A 23542-nucleotide genomic window follows, 5' to 3' on the forward strand; every position below is an offset into this window, starting at 1 on the left:
TCTTTCGACGTTAAAAATGTATTTCTAAGAAAATTTCTATTTCTGTAGTGAATTTCATTCATTAAATGACGAATTAACTCATTGCTACTGGTAACATGTAATAAGGAAAAAATGCAAGAATGTCTCCTGAGAAAAATTTAATTTATTGGCATAGATATGTAGGGAAGACTGGGAAGGTTGATGAGTTCTTTGGAATTATAACATTATATAATTCATTGATTACTCGTCTAACAAAATAAATATAGAATTTTCAAAATATAAACTGAAAAAAAAATTGCAAACTGTCTCAAGCCTCCACACTTATGGGAGGATTGATACGTTGTACAGGAAGACATGAGACACATGAACTGGAAAATATAAGCCCCATTATCATTACTTCTAAATTCTCGTTATTTCCTCATTTTCCGAGAATTTTTACCAATATCCCGTTTGAAAGTGGTCTTCAAAGTCTCTGATAATCTAACACTGCATAGAACTTTATGCTTCTATACATTATCATATTAAAATCAATGAAAATAACCTGCCGACTTGTCCGAACTAGTTTATGAGATTTCTTTATTGGAAGAACAATAAGGGTCACGATATACGGTATAATATATATTCTGAATCAGAAAAAAAAATAGGACTAGCATATGTAAAAAAAACATAGATTTATATTTAAAAAACTTAAATTTACTATTATATCACTGAAGTGGAGGTCTGAAGAAAATTCTTCGACTCTGCCACTTAATTCTACATAAAAAAGTGACTGCAGCATGTTACGTTCTTTTTCGACATCACTCAAACTCTATGAAATAGTGGCACTAAGCCGAAAAATGAGTTCTCACTATAACTTGAAAACAAAAGAAGATAAGAGGGATATGGTTTTGGCCATTATCCGTGCTTTGAAAATCGATTTGGAAACGTGCAATTCATTTTTCCCTAACTCTTACAGTTACAGAGCTGCCATTCATCCCCATAGAATTTTCCCCAACTTGTACGTCACAAGGTTTCCGACGAAGCCTATAGTTTTTGAGGTATTCGTGAAACCCGGTTCAAAAACCCCGAAAATATTTTTGGGGGCTATTCCGACTCAAATAATCACAAAAAACAATTCTTTTCAGAGGATATATTAATGGGACCCTAAGGAAGCTGCATTTCCAGAGACTGACGATCCGGACGTGTCGCAAGGTCACAGCGGTGCTTTGAGAATGCAAAAAAGTTACTTGTACATACTCGAACGTGTCAGATTTTCATAAAGATGGTTAATCTCGATGTTGCAGATGTGTTGACCCATTAATCTGACACTAATCAGGGGGGGTAAACTTAACAGTTTACGAGCTAGTGGGTGATCAGTGCGAGGAGCTTAGCCACACATGCGAAAGGCCAAGGTCAATGTAGAAACCCAGTCTAATATACATTCACCGCCATATATCTCAAAAACGTTCAAACGTAGAAAAAAGATTTGTAGGAAATGTTATGCTCTACAACTTTTATAAGTTTATCTCCAAGAGTGGAAATAATTCAAAAAAACTTATATTTGTGACTTTTATGGCCAATTTTCATTGTTTCGTCTTGCTGAAACTGCCAACTGTTTTTATTTCGAGATTTCCCTACTTGTACAACAGGATCAGGTTTCGGACTGATATTCACACGTTGAATTTAAGAAGAAGGACCCGATTGACTACTCCTAGACACAACAAGGAAATATTCATTTCCTATAATATTGTTGAGTGCATCAATGCTCTGGATAGACTGGATTGGTCCGTTTCTTCCTTCAAAACGAGAATAAGGTCGATCATATATCTCAGCCAGTGTCAATATTTCTAGTTGGAAAAAAAAGGGGAATTTTGCGTATGTGGTCCGATTATCGCTGCCTTCTTTCTCTCATTTGTTTCATTTTGTTTTATCTTATATTCGGAATTGTTGTGATTTTTAGTTTATATAACATATTTCATGATATTGTATGCGATTCATAGTTTTGTAACGTTTTTCATGTCATCGTGTTGATAATAAAGGAAAAAGGGAATCCTGATATTGGGCCTTTTGTTGTACACTCTGAATGGGATATGCTTTTTATGTCACTATTATAATTATATGAATTTCGGGAGATACGAAAAATAAAGTAATATTATTTTTATTATGAATAAATTGTCAGATTAAGAGAATATCTTAATCTGACACGCTCGACTATGTACAATGATTCTGACAGACTGTCTTAGACAATTCCCCCTATATACAGGTCTAATTTTTTATAGAGGTACTCTACAGGGTCCAAGCTATCTCTCCTTATATTAAGCTGACACGCGTAAATCCCCAATTTCCTTCTTGGGCTGCCCAACTATAATCCCAAACGCAACTGCTTATAAATGCGAGGTTAGAAATACCATCTACTGAGAAAAATTTTTAACCTCATTCGCATTCTGTGGAACGCCCAAATGGACAATTCAAAGCACCCCAGAAGGCCATATAAGCTCCGTCCTCTTGAACAAATAATTTACTCACCAGTTATCTAAATACTCGTTCCCATTGCTGTTTATCTGTCTCCACAATTCCTCTCGTTCCTTTTCCCTAGCGTTCAGCGTGTCCTGCAGCCTCTGTTTCTGTTTCTGATACTCCTTCAACAAGTCGCCCTGAAAATTCTGTTCGTAGGGCGACTCGTTCACTATTTGCGCTGCGGCCGCCTGCACGATCGGTTGACACGCCTGCGGTCCCACCTGGTGTTTCTCGTTCAACGAATCTCTTCTACTCGATCTTATCGTAGAGGCCGGAGATTCCCTACCTCTATGTTCAGGAGTTGACACATTGGAGGCTCTCTGATCCGGACTCCTCGATCTGGTTCTTGGATTTCCCGGCACGGGTACGGTCGGGGTACTTGTCTGCTCTTGGATCGACGGTAACTGTTGAAACTCCGCGTAGCTGTTACTCAGAAATACTTCTCCCTCATTCTCGAATAGTCTATCAACGGAAGAATTCATCAGCTTGTTATTTTTCATGCCGGTCAGGTGAAAACTGGCGAAGCTACTTCTCGTCATCGGTCCGTTCGTGGCGATGTCGCCGGTGCTCATCGCCATCGCCCTCGGATTGCCGTTATGATTAGCCACGCCGGTGCTCAGCCCGTACGGCAGACCGTCAAGAACCGGCATCAGGGATCTGGTCATTATATCAGCCGCTGACTTAGGTCTGGTGAAGGGCATCGCCGAATGGGGAAACGTTTTGGGTTTGATCGGCGTGATCAGCATGTGTTCAGCCCAGGAAGTTTCTAGGGAAGGCCTCTCCAACCTCTCAACATCGACGTTAAGAGTCTTCTGTTCGAACGGAACGGAAAAGGTCTCGTGGGGGACGCTCTGCAGCCAACTCAGGAGACTCAGATCGGAATCGCTGAATCCGACAGAACCGTCCAGCAGCTTCGAGAAATTCATCTCCTGGCTCTGGGAGTCCGTAGAACCGGTGGCTTTGGCCTGGCAGTAGTTCACGCAAGACTCGTACAGGATTCCCTTGATTACTAGCTGTATTAGTCTGTCATTCTTTGCGGTTGTGTTCGCGTTCACATCGGTCGATTTGCGGTCGCCCGGTAAGAAATCGGACACGAGGGGGTAGATCTCACGGAAGCATTGGACGCGCGCGTTGCTCGGGTTCCAGTCTTTGTACTGAAGATGATCGGTCAGTCTGGGCAAGGTGAGGAGTAAGCACAAGGTGGAGTATTCTTCTTTGGACGGTGCGTATTTTTCTAGATCGCTCAGTACCTGAAATAGAAAAGTCTAATGAGAAAGGTGATTAAAATGTCAAATTGTTTTGAGAACCAAACGTCAAACCTTGGATGAATACAAGACGTTCACTTTTATAAAAGCAGGCGGTTGGCCATGGCATAATTTGTAAACTATAACGGACTAAGGTTTCTGAACACAAAATGTCGTTAATGTCAAAAAGACGTTGCCAACACCTTTAGTCTATTCAAGAATTATTGACATCCCAGTAGACCTTGAAAGTCCAGACCAAGTCTAATATCCAGTCACAAAATATCCCCAAAAATTTCTGTAGGTTTGATCACGGAATCAAAATATATAAATATAACCTAGAAAAGTATTTGAAATGAAGAAATACTCAAATTTTCAGCAAATGTCTTTGCATCCAAAATTGATACAATTATTTTTTTAACTCAACCAAGATATAAACAAAAGTACAAAATTCAGAACGTCTTCCGTCAGTAGGTGCATAGATCATAATGCCAACCTGAATTACAAAAGTCAAAATCTAACCTTATGGGCTATTACCAACATAAATTCGAGATGTCAATAATTATAAAGAGACTGAAGTGCTCTGAGCGCCATCTGTGTTTCAAATGTGTTTTCAAGGCCCTAAGACTGGTTAAAGTATTAATTCGAGGGACATTTGCAGAAACATATGAAATTTTGTGAGGTTTCAGATGTCCATTTTGATCAAAGAGGTTTTGAATGTTTTTATTCTAGTACCGCCTTTTGTTTATCAAGCTCGTTCTAGTTGCTGATTATTGAAATTTGTGTCTAATTTCTTGGCGAAAACCTCAAAATATGGTTCGAAAATTATTGTGGATCAAATAAAACGAATCTCACTTAGGAAAATGGGAATGTCAGTATTAACACTGGTAACATGTAACTCATGTATTTTCAGTGCTACGAAGTGGATGAAATTTTTAGGGCGTAAAGTCCTGTCAACACTACTTACTACACCATTGTAATGAACATTTTAATGTAAGTCAAATGAGAACTGTTCATCGACGTAAATTGTTGTATGCAGGAAGCATCCCTTGCATGAAGAGCCCATTTAGGGAAAATTATGACGTGTTTTATTGATATCAATTGATTCCGAACATTGTTCATATGGAAACTAACATTCTGATCACAAAACAAAACCATACTTTTGTTTTGTCGCTCAGGATGTTTGTTTTCTGGTCTCAACAAAGTCGATATCGGTCGATATTGAAATTCAATACAAGGAATAGAATTCGAATTTCGCGCCCCTCAATTATAAACAGAAAACTATTATCAAACAGTTCTTCTGTATTGACAATACGTTTTCAACGCCATCGCCGCCATCTCATTGTCAAATGTGTTTTCACTAGCCAAAATGAAGTCGGTTTTTTAGTACTAGAGATATGAGGGCGTTTCCTATCTTTCTACACTTTAATCTTTGCATCTGAACTAACCAAATCTGCAATAAAATGAAGAAAATTCATTATAAATTGACGTTAGAATTCCCGATCACAGAAACCACCAGAGACAAATCCATCCACAATATACTTGTAACGATCGCAGCGACTCACTTATTTTCCTCATTTTCGGAGACACTTTTTTAGTACGGAGATTTAAGGAACTCTCCATAGATATAATATCGGAGAAATTGAATATAGAAATATTTGGTTTCTAGCTAATATCTTGTTTTTCATTTTTAGATTTTTAAAAAATTATGGCAACCATAACTCTATAAAGAACCATAAGAACAGACAAATTTTCCTCTCTTCTTTCACTTCAACCTCCCTTTGGAATTCACTGTTTTTATCCCGTTGCTATTGCAATTAAGTAGGTACACAACATTATTGCTCCATAATGAAAATTCATAATAAAATTATCAAACAAATTTGAAATCGAATTTTGATCGATGATTTTGATTTTACATATCAATTTCAAGCACAAGAATCATAGATTAACTTGTTGTATGTTACAAAGTCACTCTAGTTATGCGCAGAATTACCAGCGTAGGAAACTAACATTTTTTCATAAATTTGCCAACGTTTCAGAGATGGCAGCACTCGGTTCGCTTCGTTCATAGACATAGATACATGGACTGTGCAGTTGTCTTTTTCTAGAATTTTGATTGGTCTACAATCACCTCTATCTGAACAAAAAAGAGAAAGGTAATGTCCCGACGAGCTTTTCTCTCTTTCTAATAAATAGCCAATTTCATGCTGGCATTGCTCAGTCCATGTCTCTATGTCTATGGCTTCGTTACTGAGATAGTTTCACCCCCTTGGTTGAGATGGACCCAGTGATGACTGATGAGAACAGATTTAACTCTGTCCGTCTGTCAATACAGTATCTTGAGGAAGAGCCTCTTCCGAATATTTTGGAATCATAGACATTTGATTTTTTTCCATATTCAGAAAAATAAATGAGAGAGTTTCACCCCCCTGACATAAGCACCCCTAGCTGGCGTAAATTCGCAAAAGCCGCCAATCTCTTGATGTTTTTCGTTTGGTCCATTAAGTTGTAAATTACAGAGTGTTGAAAAAGGAAGTCAACGAATAGAAAATTCGTTACATAACGCAGTTTTTCTTTGGTCAGTAAGCGTGGTGTTGCTCTGTATCAAGATAACGTCAGACACACGTCTATAGTAGAGAAGATGTTGAAAATCGATTACAAGAGTTTTCTCCAATAGAGACAAAGTTCCGGAAAACTGATGGATTTCTTTTTCCCCAACCTATAATCTGAAATGAGGATTGATTTTCTTGGACCAATCTTCATTGCAAATTGTACTGAACCCAAGAGATACTCACTTTAACAACTTCCTCAACCGCATTGTCCACATTGCTCCCTTGGCCGTTAGCCTCGGATTTAATGCAGAGCAACTCTATATATTTGTGTTTCAATATGGCATAGGTGAATTTCCTCATATCGAACGCCTGCAGGGCCTCCAGGGGCTGAATAAACTCCAGGACGTCGTCCCATTGTCCGTCGAGGATCAGCTGCCGCAAAAATAGCACGTCGTCCGAGTAGTTGCCGTTTATCACGCCAGTCTCCCTTTCGAGACTGAGCTGGGAGATGTGGAGTTCGCGATTATGAAGAAATTCCAGTGACAGTCTCACCACGTCCTCCTCCCGCAGAGTCAGCCTCGCCGAGGGCATAACGTAGCGGATTTTCAATCTGCAAAAAAAATGAGATAAGACCGAGGATTTATTCGCCAAAATGAGTTCAAGTTCCTTCAGATCAGTCGATGCTTGGTTTGAATCGTAAAACTGGGGTGTATTTGCATCCCGACAGGGGTTCAAAAAATGCATTATTGAGTAGACTACGAAAATTTGAGGGATTAATAATTTGCGCTGAAATCCTCCGATGGCACATTTTGGCTATAGAATTCCCTTCAGTCCAAAGGAACTTCCCTACTGCAGACACTGCAGAGTTAATTCGAAAGGTACCACTTTTAATTTTTACAATAAAAATTTTTCTAAATGTTGTTCATTATTATGTAGACAAAAATATAACCTATTTTCAACTTCGGCCCTAACATTTTGGTAAACTGAATTTTCCGGCATGCTGTGTGTATCATTTCTTTTTCAATTTTTCTACATCTGGATGCTGTATCTTGCAAACATTTTTGAAAAGGCGATCGAATAAACTTCAAAACAAGATGTCACTCGAGCCCCTCCCCATTTAAGATTTCTGCTAAGGAGGTCTTTTTCTAGAAAATCTTTACCATTTTCAATTTTACCGTTATGTAGTATTATAACATTGTTTGGTGTTTAGACCTAGTAAATTCCAACAAATACTTCAAACATGTCGAAAGTTTCAAGAAAAACAAAACAATTTTTAGCCTCTTGAATTCAGTAGAACATACTCAAAACTAATTTCCCTTCAAGGTCTTGATAATCAGAAATTCAGCAAAAACTATTGCAAAGTTCTCTTATATCTCTCTATCCAGGCCCGGATTTAGGGGGGGGCAAGCGGGGCGCTTGCCCCGGGCGCCAGCCTAAGGGGGCGCCAAAATCAACCAGAGGTTAAAATTTTTTTACTTTTGATTTTCTCGGAAAAAATTAATTTCCTAGTGCTAAAATGGAAACTGTAGAATGGAAACATGATAAACCATCACTATGCCTAAAATCTTTAAAATCAATGAGGGATAAATTAACTGCATATTATTCAGTCATCTACGAATGACCGCCACACTTGGGTGAAATAGGTTGAAAGATCTGATATGTTTACACTGCGTCGCAAGCAGTAATTTCTTTGCCTGGGGAATTGCCGACTCATCGCCTTCTCATCTGGAACTAAGGGCCAAAATTTCCGATTTTCTATAGACCATAACATAAAAACTAATCCTTTCAGCATAATTCTGTTTGCATATTCGTAATCTATGCCTTAGTGAAACACCAATTTTGGTGAAAATCGGTAAGATCGAAATTTTTTCAAATTTTCTATAGATGTACCGAGTTTTTCACCATAATTTGAGCGCCCCTTTAACTTTGTTACTAAGAGAGGTACAAAAAAATGTTTTATACAAAAGTTTCACGAAATTGAGTTTTTTTTAAATGTTTTCACAAAATGAAATACAGTACAATCGCTTTAATATGAACACAAAAAATTCCGGCTTGTTCATATTATAGGAACTGTTCATATTTCTGAAGGTCAAGAAAAATAATTTTTTTACAGGTTCTTTAGGTTTTTTTCTTACTGAGTACAAAAATATCGATGATAATTATACATAAAAAGTCTACAGATATTCAAAAAATAATAAATTAAAGTTAATTATAATGACTTATCTTTTGTGGAGAAAAATGATGTTATTTTAGACTGAGTCTTCTTCTATTTTGATAAAACCGCTTTTTCATGTATGTTTTTCAGGGTAAGTATCTCAATCAAACTAACGATAAATCGTGAAAACAAATTCATTCCTTGGAATAAAATAGACAAGTTACAACAAGTTCATACTAGTGAGATTCTACTTTGTTCATATTACAGAGTAGTCCATACAAAAATTTTTGTGTTCATATTACGGAGTGGTTCATATGATCGCGTGTTCATATTAACGCGATTGTACGGTATATACAAAGTGGGCGGTTTTCTGAAGAATATTTTTGGTCTCCGATCAAAACCGAATTCATTCTGTACACTAATTCGAGGGCGTAGAACACCAATATGCATACAGATATTTTAAAAAAAAATTACTTTTCAAGTTATAATCGATGGAAAATCGGAAATTTTGGACCTTCGCGGAAAAATTCTTAAAATCTGAACCGTTCGAAATAGATGAATGAAATGTGGATTTTTATATTTGCAAAGGACCAATTCATCACCAAAAAAACAGCATATGACTAGTGCCTTTTTTCTAGCTGCTACAGCTCCTCAAAGTTGACCAATATTTCCGAAATTTTGCACTAAAAGTGATTTATTCCTCAAAATACTGATCCTCCAAAAATCTAATTGCATATTCGTGATCTACCTTGAATTAATATGTTAAATGATCCGGGTCGATATATGTAGTAAAAAAAATTAATTTTTGTTCTGAATAATTTCGTTCATGAAGCGCGGGTAAAAACGATAGACGATGGCGGGTTGCAAACGACATTCTTGTAAATACAAACTTTTTAATTTTTTTTTATTTATGCAATTTTTGGGAGTATTTTGGGAAAAGAATAACTTTTAATGAAACAATGAGAAAAAATATGTTTTGATGGAACAATGGGAAAAAAATATGAGTGATTTTTTTCCGAAAGTACTCATCTTAGGAAAAATCTAATTGCATATTCGTAATCTATACGACCTCGAACTAGTGAAAAAAATAACTCGGGTTGAAAGTGATGACGAATATGCAATTAGATTTTTCCTACGAACCTTAGAGGGGGGGGGGGCATCATGAATATTTGCCCCGGACAGAAAAAATCGTAGATCCGGGCCTGTCTCTATCAAACAACAAGTAACGCGCTCAAAAAAATTCGTCGTCAAGTAGGATGTGGAGCAATAATGAAAATAAGATCGCAGAATTTCCTCAAACCTCTGTTCAGGTTTTATCTCAAGTGGCTGGAGTATCCGTTGGTATATGCCAATATGCCACGCGATTTTGAATAAAAGATATCAATTTGTTTCCACATAAAGATTGACATGTTATCAGAAAATTGAAAAGGTTGATTAGCTACCCTTGTAGCATCCAAAAAAATGGAGTTGAGTATGCATCAATCAAAGACAAAATGTGGGACCTATTTTCTTTTATGGAACTTTAACAGTAGGATGTTATGAAGGAGAAAGCATCATTCATGCCTTTTTATAGCCAAATTGAATTTTGGTAAATTGTCCAATAGTTATTTTCATGTCATTCAGTTCTTTAGTTTAGTCATGGATTTTCAGTAATGAACAAATCAATTCAATATTTATAGAGAATTGATAAACATATTGAAATTCTTAAATACGATTGCACCGACTTATTTAAGACAGGATTAACGTTAATTCGGTGATTGCTATGGTAACTGCCATAGAAATCAGAGAAATAATCAAGTAATCTTGCCTTAAATAAGTCCGTGCACACGGCTGTTACTGTAATATATCCATATTATTGAAATGGGTAGAATCTTTTCACAAAAAAAAAAACAATACCACGATCCATTCAAGATATTTATGTACCGAGAATTTTTCTAACCTCCTCATATTGTTTGGATTCTTGTGACCTGACTCAATGAAAGAAATGCTTTCCGCACGTAGGGTGTAATTTACAGGTAACTTCTCCTAAAAAATGCCTTTCCACTTTCCATACAAAATAACGATATATAGGTTAATGTCATCATTGTTTACGTTTTGGGAAGATTATGTAATTCAAGATAAGACATACGTTCCCCCACCGAACATAAACAAAATCAAAATTCCTACTTGACGACGAATTTTTTTAGTTAGTTGTCGTTTGAATTTCGTTCACTCACGAAAGAATAGTACACAATGGGAATTTCTGTAATAGAAAGTTCTTTTTCTTGATGTTAATTCTTGCAATAGATTGCATTATAAAATCCCAAAAATGCTGAAAGAAAATAGAACCATAATTCCTCCATTAGAGTTACAGATTATTGTGAATAAGGAATATGAAATAACTCACACATTGTATTCAGATACATCGCCCATTTTCACTGACAACATGAAAAACTTTCATAATAAAACACTAATTTTTCCAATTATCTACTTAAACTCCAAATTCAGGGAATACTTAAACACAAAATTCAATTGGTTACTCCCATCTCCCAGAATTTTTTTCCTTTGAACTGCTTAATAGCAACATAATAACAAGTCGAAGTCTATGCAGAACATAATAGATGCAATGCAATCGTTTAACGGAACATCCCATTGTTAAAATGATTTAAAAATTAGGTACGCATACACTAGTATCCAGAATGTTTGGGCTGAATCATATAAATAAATTTTTCGGGAATATTCTCAGGAAATTAGAAGGAACTACCAATTGGAATAGAGCAAATGATGTAAACAACAATAAAATCCGAGTTTGTACATTTTATCTTTACTGCAATACAAACATTTTCCTCTATGTATGTATGTATGCGTACTATATAGGGTGTTTACAAAAAAGGTGATTTTCTAATAAATTTTCATTACAATGTGGCCAGTACCAAAAATCGTAAAAAATGTGTACAATTTTTTTTTCTTCAACCTTTATCTTGAATACGGATAGCATTACGAACATTTTTCACTTGGCAAACCCCAATTATTTTTCAGTTCTCTACCTATCCTAGAGACACAGGGTCACCTTTATTCGAAACAATCTGTATATTCAATATACAAACGGAAAATTAGAAATTTCACACATAATACGTCATAACACACCAATTTTACGTTAGAATTTATACACAACGAAAACATAGTGTCAGAAGAAGAGTTCCCTATTATGCAAGTCTGAAAGCTTTCAATAGCATCCCAAATCATATCAAAAATTCCATAGAATCTACATTTTCATAACTTCAAGATTTCAATTGCAACTCAACTGTAAAAATAAGAAATTGTGAAAAATTAGTAATATTTTTTAATAAATTGATAAATATCAATGACTCTTAAAATGGACTTGGCAATGAGGTTTTTGCTAAAACAGAAATATTGTTTTTATTTTCACATTTCGATGATCAAACTAGTGAAATTGTCTAAAAGCATTCTTAAAAAAATTTGGATTAGCTTTCAAATTTATTTTGAGCCGTTTATAAATTATTAATTGATATGGAGGAAGTCCATGTACAGTATAGAATTTTCAATTCGTTCTTGGTGAATACGCCAATAGAATATTCATGAAAAATCGTCTATGAAAGGCACACGCAGCACCGGTGAATATACGAGGGTAAATAATAAAATTATTTATATTCTAACATCATGGACAACACAGAGTTAGAAAATTTCACTCTTCTTAATGTTTACATTTACTCGCTTTTTGGTTTGTTCTATACCGGGGGTGCCCAACAGGTCGATGGCGGCTATAAGTCGAACGACGATTAGACAGACTATTCTATTGGCGCCCCATCATGTACTTCTGCTACTTTTTCATTTAAAACAATTTTATAACTGGCAGATCTCGGAGGGTTTCGTCAGTAAATAGAAGAACTGGTGTCTCATCAAGTTGGCCACCCCATTCAGGAAGCCAAGTAGGTACTTGATGTGTACAGGGTGGGCAAAATTTTTGGTCAAATTTGAGGGGTGCCATTTTATACCATTTACAATTATAGGGGAACACCACCAAAAACTTTTTTCAATTGCATACTCGCTCCCGTAGTCTCAGTTGTCTGATTTCTGAGAAAAAATTGCTTTTCAGGTGCCATTTATTGGGAGGTGTATCTAAGCAGAGGGTGCTAAAAAAAACAAGTTTATATAGAAGACCAACACTATTTATTGCAAAGAATCACCCCTTAAATTTTTTCAAAACTATTCATTCCCACCCTATATTTACGGGTTGATTCCAATTACACATGAATCTTGGAAGCGAATGCATTCAGTGGTTTCATTTCAGCAGATTTTTTCTGAAAAATTTTCTTTATTTTTCGCTCTATGCTTCAAATATCCATTTTCAAATCATACAACTAATTCTTTTCAACATTTGATACAAATAGTCTTGCTTTTTTCATACATATCAAGTCTTTTACCGATGAAAAAAAAAACAAAATTATAACCAAAACTGGTAAAAGTAGAAAACATCGATGAGGAATCATAGAACACGGAAACTTTCCGCTCATCCCCCGGTTGAGGTATCTAGCGCTACACTGTATTAATGAGGGACAAAAATCCCGAAACCAGCCTCCACTTGTGTTTAGAAGTTTTCAACTTCTCTGGGATTTTCTACGCTTGCTCATATTATTGGAGCGAACATTCTACGGAATTGTCGTTCTCTAATTTGATAGTTATGAGGTGCCCGGTTGGCATCTGGAGGAGTACTGTGTACTCCACTTCCATATTAGAACAATAATGCTCTAGTTCCGAAGAAAAAATACGAAAAACAAGTTCAAATGGACTTTTTGCCAAAAACGTCGGTTGAGATGGACCAATTGATGACTGATGAGGTGTATTTTAACTCTGTCCGTCTGACAACACCGTATCTTGCTAGAGCAAATAGCCTTTTCCGAAGATTTTGGAATCATAGACATCTAAATTTTTCTAAATATTCAACAAAATATTGATGCAATCAAACCTCATGATCTAAAAATATATATAGAAAAAAAAACATTTACAGTGAAACCTCTCCTTGCGGACACCTCTATTAAGCGGACACTCCCTTTAAGCGGACAAATTTTCCGGAACAATAGCGTTACTTATGTCTTTACGTACAAAATCAACTCCTATAACCGGACACTCTAATAACCGGACGCGGACAACTTTCTTGGTTCCAAAAATACTGTGACCTCCCTTAACCGGACGCGAACCTCTAGCAACCGAGTTGTATTATGTAGCAAAATAATATTTGTACATTGGTAACACTGCACTGTGTAACCGGGGAATTACCGTTTTTCGTTTACATGCGAGTATGGACTCGGGGATTTCATTCGTATAACATTAAGTTTTGCAAGATCACCGAAGGTTACGTATTTAATTTTCACCATCAACCAAGTTAGTGTTTAATTTTTATTGTGCTATTGTTACTGTTGTGTTACTGTTGAAATGGCACCTAGGAAAAAACTTCTTAGTTTGGGTGAAAAAATGGAAGTTATCAATACTTCTGAAAAGGAAAATTTGTCAGTCAGGAAGCTCGCCGAAAAATTCAGCATAGGAAAGACACAAGCCGCTGAAATCATCAAGAATAAAAACAATATTCGTCTGCAATGGGAGTCAGGAAGCAATAATAATAAAAAAGGGAGTTTTTAAGATCTGATGGGCTTAAAATTGACAAAGTGTGTTTTGATTGGTTTTCTCGTTCTCGCAGCCAAAACATTCCTATATCAGGAAGTTTAGTGAAAGCTAAAGCTCAGGAAATAGCAGAGAAATCAAATGTGGCGAACTTTCGGGCGTCTAATGGTTGGCTGGAAAAATGGCGTAAGAGACATGCCATAAGTTTTAAGTGTATTTCCGGAGAATCAGCAGATGTCAGTCAAGAAGACGTCAATCAGTTCAAAATTAAATTGCCATCGCTACTTCTTGGGTATCGACCAGAAGATGTGTACAACGCCGATGAAACTGGCCTTTTCTTCCGAGCCTTACCGGAAAAAACCCTTGCCTTTAGATCTGAAAAATGTATTGGTGGAAAGCTTTCCAAGGAAAGGCTAACAATTTTATTTTGTGCTAATATGGCAGGACAAAAAGAAGATATGTTGGTGATTGGAAAGGCGGCCCGGCCTAGGGCATTCAAAAATGTACCAATGAAAGATTTACCGGTTATGTGGAAGTTTAACAAAAAAGCATGGATGACACAAGACATTATGAGTGAATGGTTGCTCAAATTTGATTTAAAAATGAGGAAACAAAAGCGAAAAATTTTGTTATTTTTGGATAACGCAGGGTCCCACCCACGTGAGGTGAAGCTACAAAATATAAAAGTTATCTTTCTACCTCCTAATACTACATCAATGTGTCAACCTCTGGATCAGGGTATCATACAAAATTTCAAATTCTTTTATCGAGGCTCAATATTGAAGCACATATTATCAAAAATGGATCAAGTAAAATCTGCTTCAGAGTTAGCAAAGTCCATAAATGTTTTAGAAGCCCTTTATTACATGAAAACAGCCTGGAATAAAGTTTCGTCAGCAACAATACAAAATTGTTTCAGAAAAGCTGGTTTTCACAAAAGTAATGGCGATACTGCATCAGTTGAATGGGATTCAGAAGATTATCTTCCTTTATCTACGATTGCTCAGATAGAAGGGTGTGCCAAAGAAATGCAAATTTCTCAAGAAAATCTTGAAAGTTATGTTGGCATCGACGATATTACAGCAACGGAAGAAATGACTTTCAACCTTGACGAGGCGATTGAAAATATGATTGACCAGCAAAATTCACCAGATGAAAAAGAAGACAGCGATCTCGAGCTTGATACTGTTGAAAACAATAATAACACTATTACTTCATGTAGTCAGGCTTTGAAGGTGATCAATGATTTAAAAATCTTCGCAAATGACGACTACATTGCCTTTCAACATTTAAAAAATTTGGAAGATCATTATCAATCCAAAATTTTTAAGCAAAAAATGCAAAATATGCGGCAATCGAGCATTTTAGAATTCATAAATAAGTAAATTATATACAAAATATGTATGAACAATATGTATGCATTCATAATTCTAATAAATGTTTGTGTTAAAATTTCTTACTCTTTTACACACCCATTAAGGATGACAACTCTAATAAGCGGACACCTCTAATAACCGGACAAAATATGCGGAACCGTGAGTGTCCGCTTATTAGAGGTTTCACTGTAGTTGATATTTATTCGTCAGTGTTGCTTATGTTCAGCATAATCCTTCGAAACCTGATTATAGATCTGCATATCAGCCCTCTGTATATCGGCCTGTTACTCAACACCGGAATTCTTTTGAAATATGCATAGGGAAGAAAATGAGGGAGTTCTTCCTATTTGAAAGATGCACTGTCCATTGAAGGAAGATTGAATCATCAATATTTTATGCGCTTGTTTCAAATCAAAAGCGAGCAAACCTTCAGTAACCCTCGTCGTCATTTCCTCATTTTCCGAATTGGGCTGGAATGAGTAGATATACCTACATACATAGTCTTTCCATAAACAGAATAGTGTGCGTCTTTCATATATTTTTTAAAAGCCCCTGCTGAGATACAAAGCCCTCTAAGGATGACACCTAAAAAACAAATCTTAATTTTTTTATTAAAAACCAGAAATACGTCGTGCATATTTTAGATAGAATTGATTAGCTATTGTTTTTTTTAATGATTGTCATCCAGTGGCGGTTTCAGGAAGAATTTCTTGTTGCTTATATTTTTATGTTATATTTAGTATTTATGAAATATTTTTTTTTCCTTTTTGGAACTAGCCCCCAAAGCCAATCGGCTGGAAACGCCCCTGTCATCAAACTGTGGCTACATTCGTTTTGGAGGCTGTGGAGTGTGGGCCCTCGAGGATTATACAACTTAAACCACCAGGATGCAAGGAATTGTAATTGCATATTAGTGTAATTGATTTGATACAGTCCACTCATAGTTCATTTCCACTTGCATTAACACCCTGTATAACCTATACTATACAGTGCGATTCTCTAACTTGGAATAAATTGAGAGAACCAAAGACAGTTTTTTACAGTAAATATGAACGGACAGGTAAATTAGTATTCTAACTTAGGCTCTTTTCGATATAAAAAAAATGTCAAACAACTTGTTCTGAATTTGAAATATGTCAACGATAATTTTTCAAATGGTAATTCCAAAATTCTTATGACTGTTTTCAAATGATATATCAAATTACACATGCCTATCAAATATAAATTTCTTATCCCTTCTCGTTGAAAAGATATTGAAGGAACATCAACCATTTATTTCGAAGGTCAAGGAATATGATTCAACTCAAATCAAATAATTAGGGCAGTTTAAAATTTAATGACAAAAGGTATTTTATTAGATTTTTCAACAAACGTAATTTGTCACAAAATGACAAACTCATAAATATACTCTGTAATCTGAGCCCGATACGATGCTACTCTCCTTACTTAACCTTATTCAAGTTTTTTGTTTGATGAGGACATAATAAAGCAATGTCTGAATTATTTTATTGAGTAATTATACTCGTTGAATTTCTTCTATTTTCTAAGGGAATCATTATATGCAAGTCTATACATTTTCTGAAATAACAAAGAAAAATTGATTCGGGGATTGTAGAATCTACACATTGCCCCTTTGAAAGTAGGTCCTCCGTCTATTTTTTTACTTGCATTAGCTTCTTTCATCTTTTTTTCTTAGCCCTAGCACTCCACAACTCCTCACCGATGCCTCTAGAACTCTAGACCTTTCTCTCACTGATGCAGTTACTGGTAGACTGAAGAAAACTTAGATATAGTATAACATAGGATAATGAGGGAACAGTTTGAAACATATAGCTGTATTCGGGATCGAATTTCGGACAGTCCAAGAATTGTTCTAGAACTGCGCAGAACTGTTGCACCCTAGTTTCGAATCCTAAAACTGTTCGAGGATGGTTCTCATTTCATGAAAACACGAAAACAACCATAATATATGGTGCGTAAAATATGAAAAGGATTTAAATCTCAATATCTATTATATCTGGTCTTTTGCATTCCATTGTTTGAAATCTCTTGTGAAAACACTCCATGTAAAAATTCTTTTGCCAAATTATCTTGGTGAAATTCTTTTTCTTTTAAACACTTTTGTTGAAAATATCTTTCAGATATCGATTGAAATTTATTTTGGGAGGATTTTGCATCTCTTCCGTTCGCACAACATCATTGCTCGTCACGTCCCTGAGAATCCGGATGTCCCATCCGAGAACTGTACTGTGGAGCAGATTATCGACCACATCTTGCCATCCTACTCCCAACACATAGTTCATCACACTCGTCTTGGCCAGTCCTCCCGTGGCCCTAGACCCCTGGCCATCACTTTCTCAAATCCTATTTTTGTTCGTAAAATCCTGCAGAATAAAGCCGTGCTAGCGTCTTCACCGACTTTCCGGAACATCAAGCTTTCCGACGATATCACACCCAGCCAGGTTAACTGTTTGAAACTTGCGAGAGAGGAACTAAAGCGTCGAGAATCTAATGGCGAAAAGAACTTAACCATTAAGTATGTTAAAGGTGTGCCAAGAGTGGTTGGTCTGACGACAGCATCTGCTTCAAAAAATTGAACCCATCCGCCCTACAGCAGTGGACTCTCCTTTACACAAATGCTCGTTCAATAAAAAATAAGTTCCATGAATTGTGTGTGAATGTTGATCTTCTTAATCCCGATATTATTTGCATAACAGAAACGTGGCTGCATAGCACACTTCCCGATCAGCTTTACAGTATAAAGGGTTACTCCTTGTTTCGCTGTGACAGCTCTCTCAATGTCGGCTATAACGGTGTCTGTATATACTTGAGTGATAAAATTTCTGAAATCTATAATATAAACGCTCTCTCCTATGATATTCCACACATCGACAACTTGTTTCTCAGCATATCCTCGTCTACGTTCTCTATTTGTGTTGGATGCATTTATAGACCTCATGCATCCCCATCAGACGAAATACTTTTGGATCATGTACGTCATATCTCGGAATCTTACCCCAATGTCTTAATTACAGGAGATTTCAACTTCAGAGAAATACAATGGCCGATTCGTACCCCACCTTCTTTAAATTCGGTTCCCGGGCGTTTTGTTGCCTTGCTTGACGAATGTGGTCTTCATCAGGTTGTCGACAGACCAACACGGATTGTTCATGGCCAAACTCCTTCTTTTCTTGATCTTCTGGTGACTAGCGATCCGGATCTGGTTTCTGATACTAGATACCTAGATCCTCTTGGAAGATCCGATCATGTGATGATCGTGGCTTACCTTCAGTTCACCCCTTCTGTTGTCAGAGGGATTGCGGAGAAGTACTTATCAATTACCGATTTTGATTCACTTAATGACCACCTTTCTAACATTGATTGGGAAAATCTTCTGGTGGGCAAGAGTATCGATTGTGCCTGGCAATGTTTCAGCACCCGCCTGAGGGAGTCAATATCTCATTTTACCAAAAACAAGTTAATCAAATCCGTCACATCTAAACCATGGTTAACAGATGAGATCCTTTCCATGCAGCGTCGCATAAAGAAACTGTGGAAGTGTTATCTTCGCAGTAGGACTGAACTAGATTACATTATTCATCGTCGCTACTCTAATGCACAAAGTCTGAGAATTAAGAATGCTAGAAAAGTGTTTCACAGTTACTTGGCACTACCAAAAAATCGAAAGAAGTTCTATAAGCATATCCGTCAGACTCTCAATTCTAAGGTGTCGATTCCTCTTGTCAAGGATGACACTGGTAATCTGTGTTCTAATATCTCTGAATGCGCTGCTATCTTTGCCGATACTTTCCCAATTCCTTTTCCGTGGAAACGGACGACCCTATGCCACAAATTTCGACACCTCGTAATACTAGCTCTCTGTGTTCTATTGATGTCAGCGAGGGAGAGATATTGAAGCTTTTAAACGAGTTGGACCCATCCACCACCCCAGGCCTGGATGATATCTCGGCCAGTGTGCTGAAGAGGTGCTCCGCTTCTCTCTCGATACCAATAACCAAGATCATCAAGTTGTCATTCAGTTCTGGCCAGTTGCCTACTGCATGGAAGTTATCCAGGGTTACTCCCATTTTCAAGAAAGGGGACACACTGTCTGCGAACAATTACCGTCCGATTAGTCTTCTTCCTATCATTGCCAAGGTTGCTGAGAGAGTAGTATGTAGCAGGTTGCTCCAATTTTTGCTTGAGAACAAAATCATACCTGAGCACCAGCATGGTTTCTTACCGGGACGATCAGTGATCACATGTCTGCTTCAATGTCTCGATCACTGGACCAAATCCACCGACAGAGGTATACCTGTAGATGTTATCTATCTGGATCTTTCACGAGCCTTCGATCGTGTCCCTTTAAATCGATTGCTTTTAAAGTTGGAGCATTTTGGCGTGAGAGGTGGCGTCCTGGAATGGCTTCGATCCTTCGTTTTTGGCAGGTATTTCTCGGTCAAGGTTGGTGATTCCCTATCTGACTTTAGGGCGGTCATCAGTGGCGTCCCACAGGGCTCCGTGTTGGGCCCCATTCTATTCCTGGCATACATCTCAGATCTACCGGTTTTACTTTCATCCTTCTACTCTCAGTATGCAGACGACCTCAAGCTTTTCTATGATGCTCGATTTCCTGGGGTTCTTCAAAATGACCTGCTACTGCTGACTCAGTGGTGTCAAAGGTGGCTTCTTCCCCTGAACGTAGAGAAATGCAGAGTTCTTCATCTTGGTAGGGGCAATCCACGGCATCAGTATTTGATTGATGGCAGGATAATTGAAGCGACTGCAGAGCATAACGATCTTGGTGTGACCATAACAGAGGATCTCTCCTGGACTTCTCACGTTAGCAACATATCATCGAAAGGTAACAAGATCCTGTACATGGTACGACGAGCGTTTCCTAGATGTTCAGTGGATGCATGTAGGCAACTATATACCACATATATACGACCGATTTTGGAATACGCTGGCCCTGCATGGTTCCCACATCTTCTCTCTGACCAACACCGTTTGGAACGAATACAGCGCGCCACAGGATCCCTTTTGGTAGAGTTCGGCCATCTTATGAGGAGAGACTTCAAATGTTCGGGCTTGGCAGTTTTCACGACCGTAGAATGCGTGGAGACCTCATAATGACTTTTCGCGTGCTGCATAATTTTATTGGTGGCAACCTCGGCAACATCTTCACTATGAATGACAATAATCTTCGTGGTCACCAGTTCAAACTCTATCACGAGGTGTTTCGAACTCGTGCGAGACAGTTTTTCCTGCCCAACCGGGTATTCACTAGGTGGAACTCTTTGCCGGAAGATGTAGTGAGTGCGGAAAGTGTTAATTCCTTCAAAAACCGACTATACTCTTTATCTCTGTTAGAATAGTTTTCAGTTTGTTTATGTCTAAAGTGTCATTTATGTATAAGATTCATAGGCTTCGGCCTCATCTTATTATCTGGAATAATAATAATAATATAGGAGCGAATGAATATTACGACCAAAATGAATATAATAGCAGACTGAGAGACAGAAGAAACATAAAGAAACCCACAAAATATGATGACTATTTGATGGAATCAGATGATGAAGAAAGTTTTTTGACATATCAGGACTGTATCAATGATGAAAATAAAGATAAGTGGTTGCAAGCAATAAATGATGAAAAAAAATCGCTTGAGGAGAATAACACATGGAATTTTGTTGATGAAAATCAAGCAGAAGGTAAAGAAATTTTAACCAGTAGATGGATTTTCAAAGTCAAAGATGATGGAAGATATAATATAAAGCAAGATTAGTTGTCAGAGGATGTCAACAAAAATCAAAATTGGATTTCAAAGACATTTTCAGTCCTGTGGTGGAAAGTAGTTCGCTAAGATTGTTATTAGCAATTGCAGCTCAAAATAATCTTCAAATTCAGACATTCGATGTGAGAACTGCATTTCTAAATGGAAAAATTGACAATGAAATTTTTATGAAAGTTCCAGAAGGATATGATATGCCAGGGAAAGTGTGTTTACTTAATGAAGCACTTTATGGATTGAAACAAGCTCCATTACAGTGGAACAAAAGGTTAACTTCTTTCCTAAAAAATGAAGGAATGATTCAGTTGAAATCTGATCAGTGCTTATTCAAGAAGAAAAATAATAACCTATATTTGGCAATCCATGTAGATAATGGAATGATGGTTGGTCAAAATGATGAAATACAAAATTTTATAAAAAAATTGAGTCAAGAATTTAAAATAGTTATAACAGATTTTAAAAATTATTTGGGCATGGAAATAAAGAAGAATGAAGATGGAATACAACTATGTATTCCATCTTCCAACATATAAATTTTGAACAAATTCCGAATGGATAAAGCGAAACCAATGAAAACCCCTCTCGTTGTTCAAGGACATGCAGAAGATGAAGGTTCTTGTGAAAATAAATTTCAATACAATGAAGCAATAGGGAGTTTGCTGTATTTGACATGTAAAACAAGACCAGATATATGTTATGCAGTAAATTATGAAAGTCGTGCTACTGCAAATCCAAGCAATGAAGATTTTCAGAATGTGAAAAGTGAAAAGAACAATGAGATATTTGAGAGGAACTATTAACACAGCAATTCATTACTCATCGAAAAGAACAGAAGACAATATAAAAATACGAGCTTATTGCGATGCAGATTATGCTGGTGATAAAAGAGACAGAAAAAGTACAACAGGATATGTAATCATGTTTGCTGGTGGACCAATATCATGGTGCTCGAGAAAACAGAGTATTGTGGCTTTATCAACTACAGAAGCGGAGTACATCGCTGCTGCAGAGTGCTGCAAAGAAGTCAAATATCTAAAAACAGTCATAGAAGAATTATTGAACACAGATATGCAAGTCATAATGCATGTCGATAATCAAAGCGCAATAAAACTGATTAAATCTGGTCAAATGAGTCGAAATAGTAAACATATAGATGTACGTTATCATTTCATTAGTGAACAATTCAAAGAAGGATGGTTTCAAATAAAATATTGCAGTACAGAAGAACAAGTTGCTGATATCATGACAAAACCTCTGATGAGTACCAAGTTTGATTACTTCAAGAGAAAGATTGTATTCGCCAGTATTATGAATTGAGGAAATTTGTTTCTATTTCAATAATTTTATATTTGAGTATTTTGTCATTAAGGGAGAGTGTTGAATTTGATTCGATAATGACAAAATATAAATCAAGTAGGAAGTTTGGTCAGCTTTCAGAAAAAGATCAAGTTTGCTTTTTGACATCTGTCAATAATAAAAAATATAAAATAAATGTTGCTGAATAAACAGAGTTTCGAACTTGTGAATCTCTTTTATTAAATACAGAGTGAAGCAAATATTAAATTATATCAGTATGTACTCGTTCGTGATATAAGTGTGGAATTCTTTGTGATTGGAGTGATTTTGGAAGAACACATGTTCTAAACTACACTGCATTTGAAAAAATCCTTGGGGATCGGCTTTTCCAAGAATCCTGTACTGCCACGGGACTCCGAGAATACAAAGCATTAGTTTACTACTTGATACTACAGCATAATTGCTGAGCCTAGATCCTTCTCCCTACCAGTGGGGGTACTAGCAGGGGGCTGAGGGGATAAATTTGAATAGGAAGGAAGATGAGCCAAGTTTTGTTTGTGAAAGTTCTAATTGTGTTTTATTTATTTTCTACTTTCTGTTTTCATTAATTTTGTGAATTATGGAGTTCATACATGTATTTGATAGTACATAATAGTTCTTCATCGAACTTCTCTTCGAACAGTGATGAAGAGTTCCTTGCCGAATATGCTTAAAATATCGTACCAAACTTGTTGATTCCTGAAATTTAATTATTACTAATAGTAGCCTAAAAATGAACGTTACATTGAGGAGACTGTACCATTATATTGAAATAAACAAGATTTCAATAAGAAAATTTCAACAGAAGAATTTCAACAAACAAGATATTTTCATCTCTTCATAAACTTTTTAGGGTTTTCACTCCCAATCTCTGAAACAAAATAAATTAAAAATGAAATCAACGATTTGCTCCTGCGTAAATTCTTGCACTAATTTGTCAGGAGCAAATTAACTAGAAAAAATTTTTGCCTGTCAATGAACTCAAAATAAATAAC

General features: G+C 36.6%; 2 protein-coding genes across 5 annotated transcripts in view; one reads left to right on the forward strand and one right to left on the reverse strand.

The window, feature by feature from the left end:
- LOC123323018 (WD repeat-containing protein 47) overlaps positions 1-23542 on the reverse strand; it is a 186291-nt gene that overhangs the window by 118991 nt on the left and 43758 nt on the right. For 3 of the 4 annotated variants that reach the window (XM_044911201.1, XM_044911199.1, XM_044911198.1), the window contains exons 2-3: positions 6512-6878; positions 2485-3725 (exon numbers count right to left, since the gene is read on the reverse strand). In XM_044911201.1, coding sequence (XP_044767136.1) covers positions 2485-3725; positions 6512-6859 — 1589 coding nt within the window. In that variant the 5' untranslated portion in view covers positions 6860-6878. Of the gene's footprint in view, positions 1-2484; positions 3726-6511; positions 6879-10809; positions 10931-23542 lie in introns of those variants that run through there. The other variant, XM_044911200.1, reaches the window with a different exon arrangement.
- LOC123323019 (tigger transposable element-derived protein 6-like) lies at positions 13670-15592 on the forward strand. Its single transcript, XM_044911202.1, has 2 exons — positions 13670-14010; positions 14142-15592. Exons 1-2 carry the CDS (start codon positions 13857-13859, stop codon positions 15425-15427), a joined length of 1440 nt encoding a protein of 479 aa, XP_044767137.1. The 5' UTR covers positions 13670-13856; the 3' UTR covers positions 15428-15592.

This window comes from Coccinella septempunctata, chromosome 1 (assembly GCF_907165205.1).
Source record: "Coccinella septempunctata chromosome 1, icCocSept1.1, whole genome shotgun sequence".
In the NCBI taxonomy this organism is placed as follows: domain Eukaryota; kingdom Metazoa; phylum Arthropoda; class Insecta; order Coleoptera; family Coccinellidae; genus Coccinella; species Coccinella septempunctata.

What these genes read in the sequence shown, in the direction of transcription:
- LOC123323019 (XM_044911202.1), top strand. Translation starts at nt 13,857, where the DNA reads ATGGCACCTAGGAAAAAACTTCTTAGTTTGGGTGAAAAAATGGAAGTT. An exon ending in CAAGAATAAAAACAATATTC is followed by an intron (nt 14,011 to 14,141) that starts GTCTGCAATGGG and finishes CTATATCAGGAA; the next exon opens with GTTTAGTGAAAGCTAAAGCT.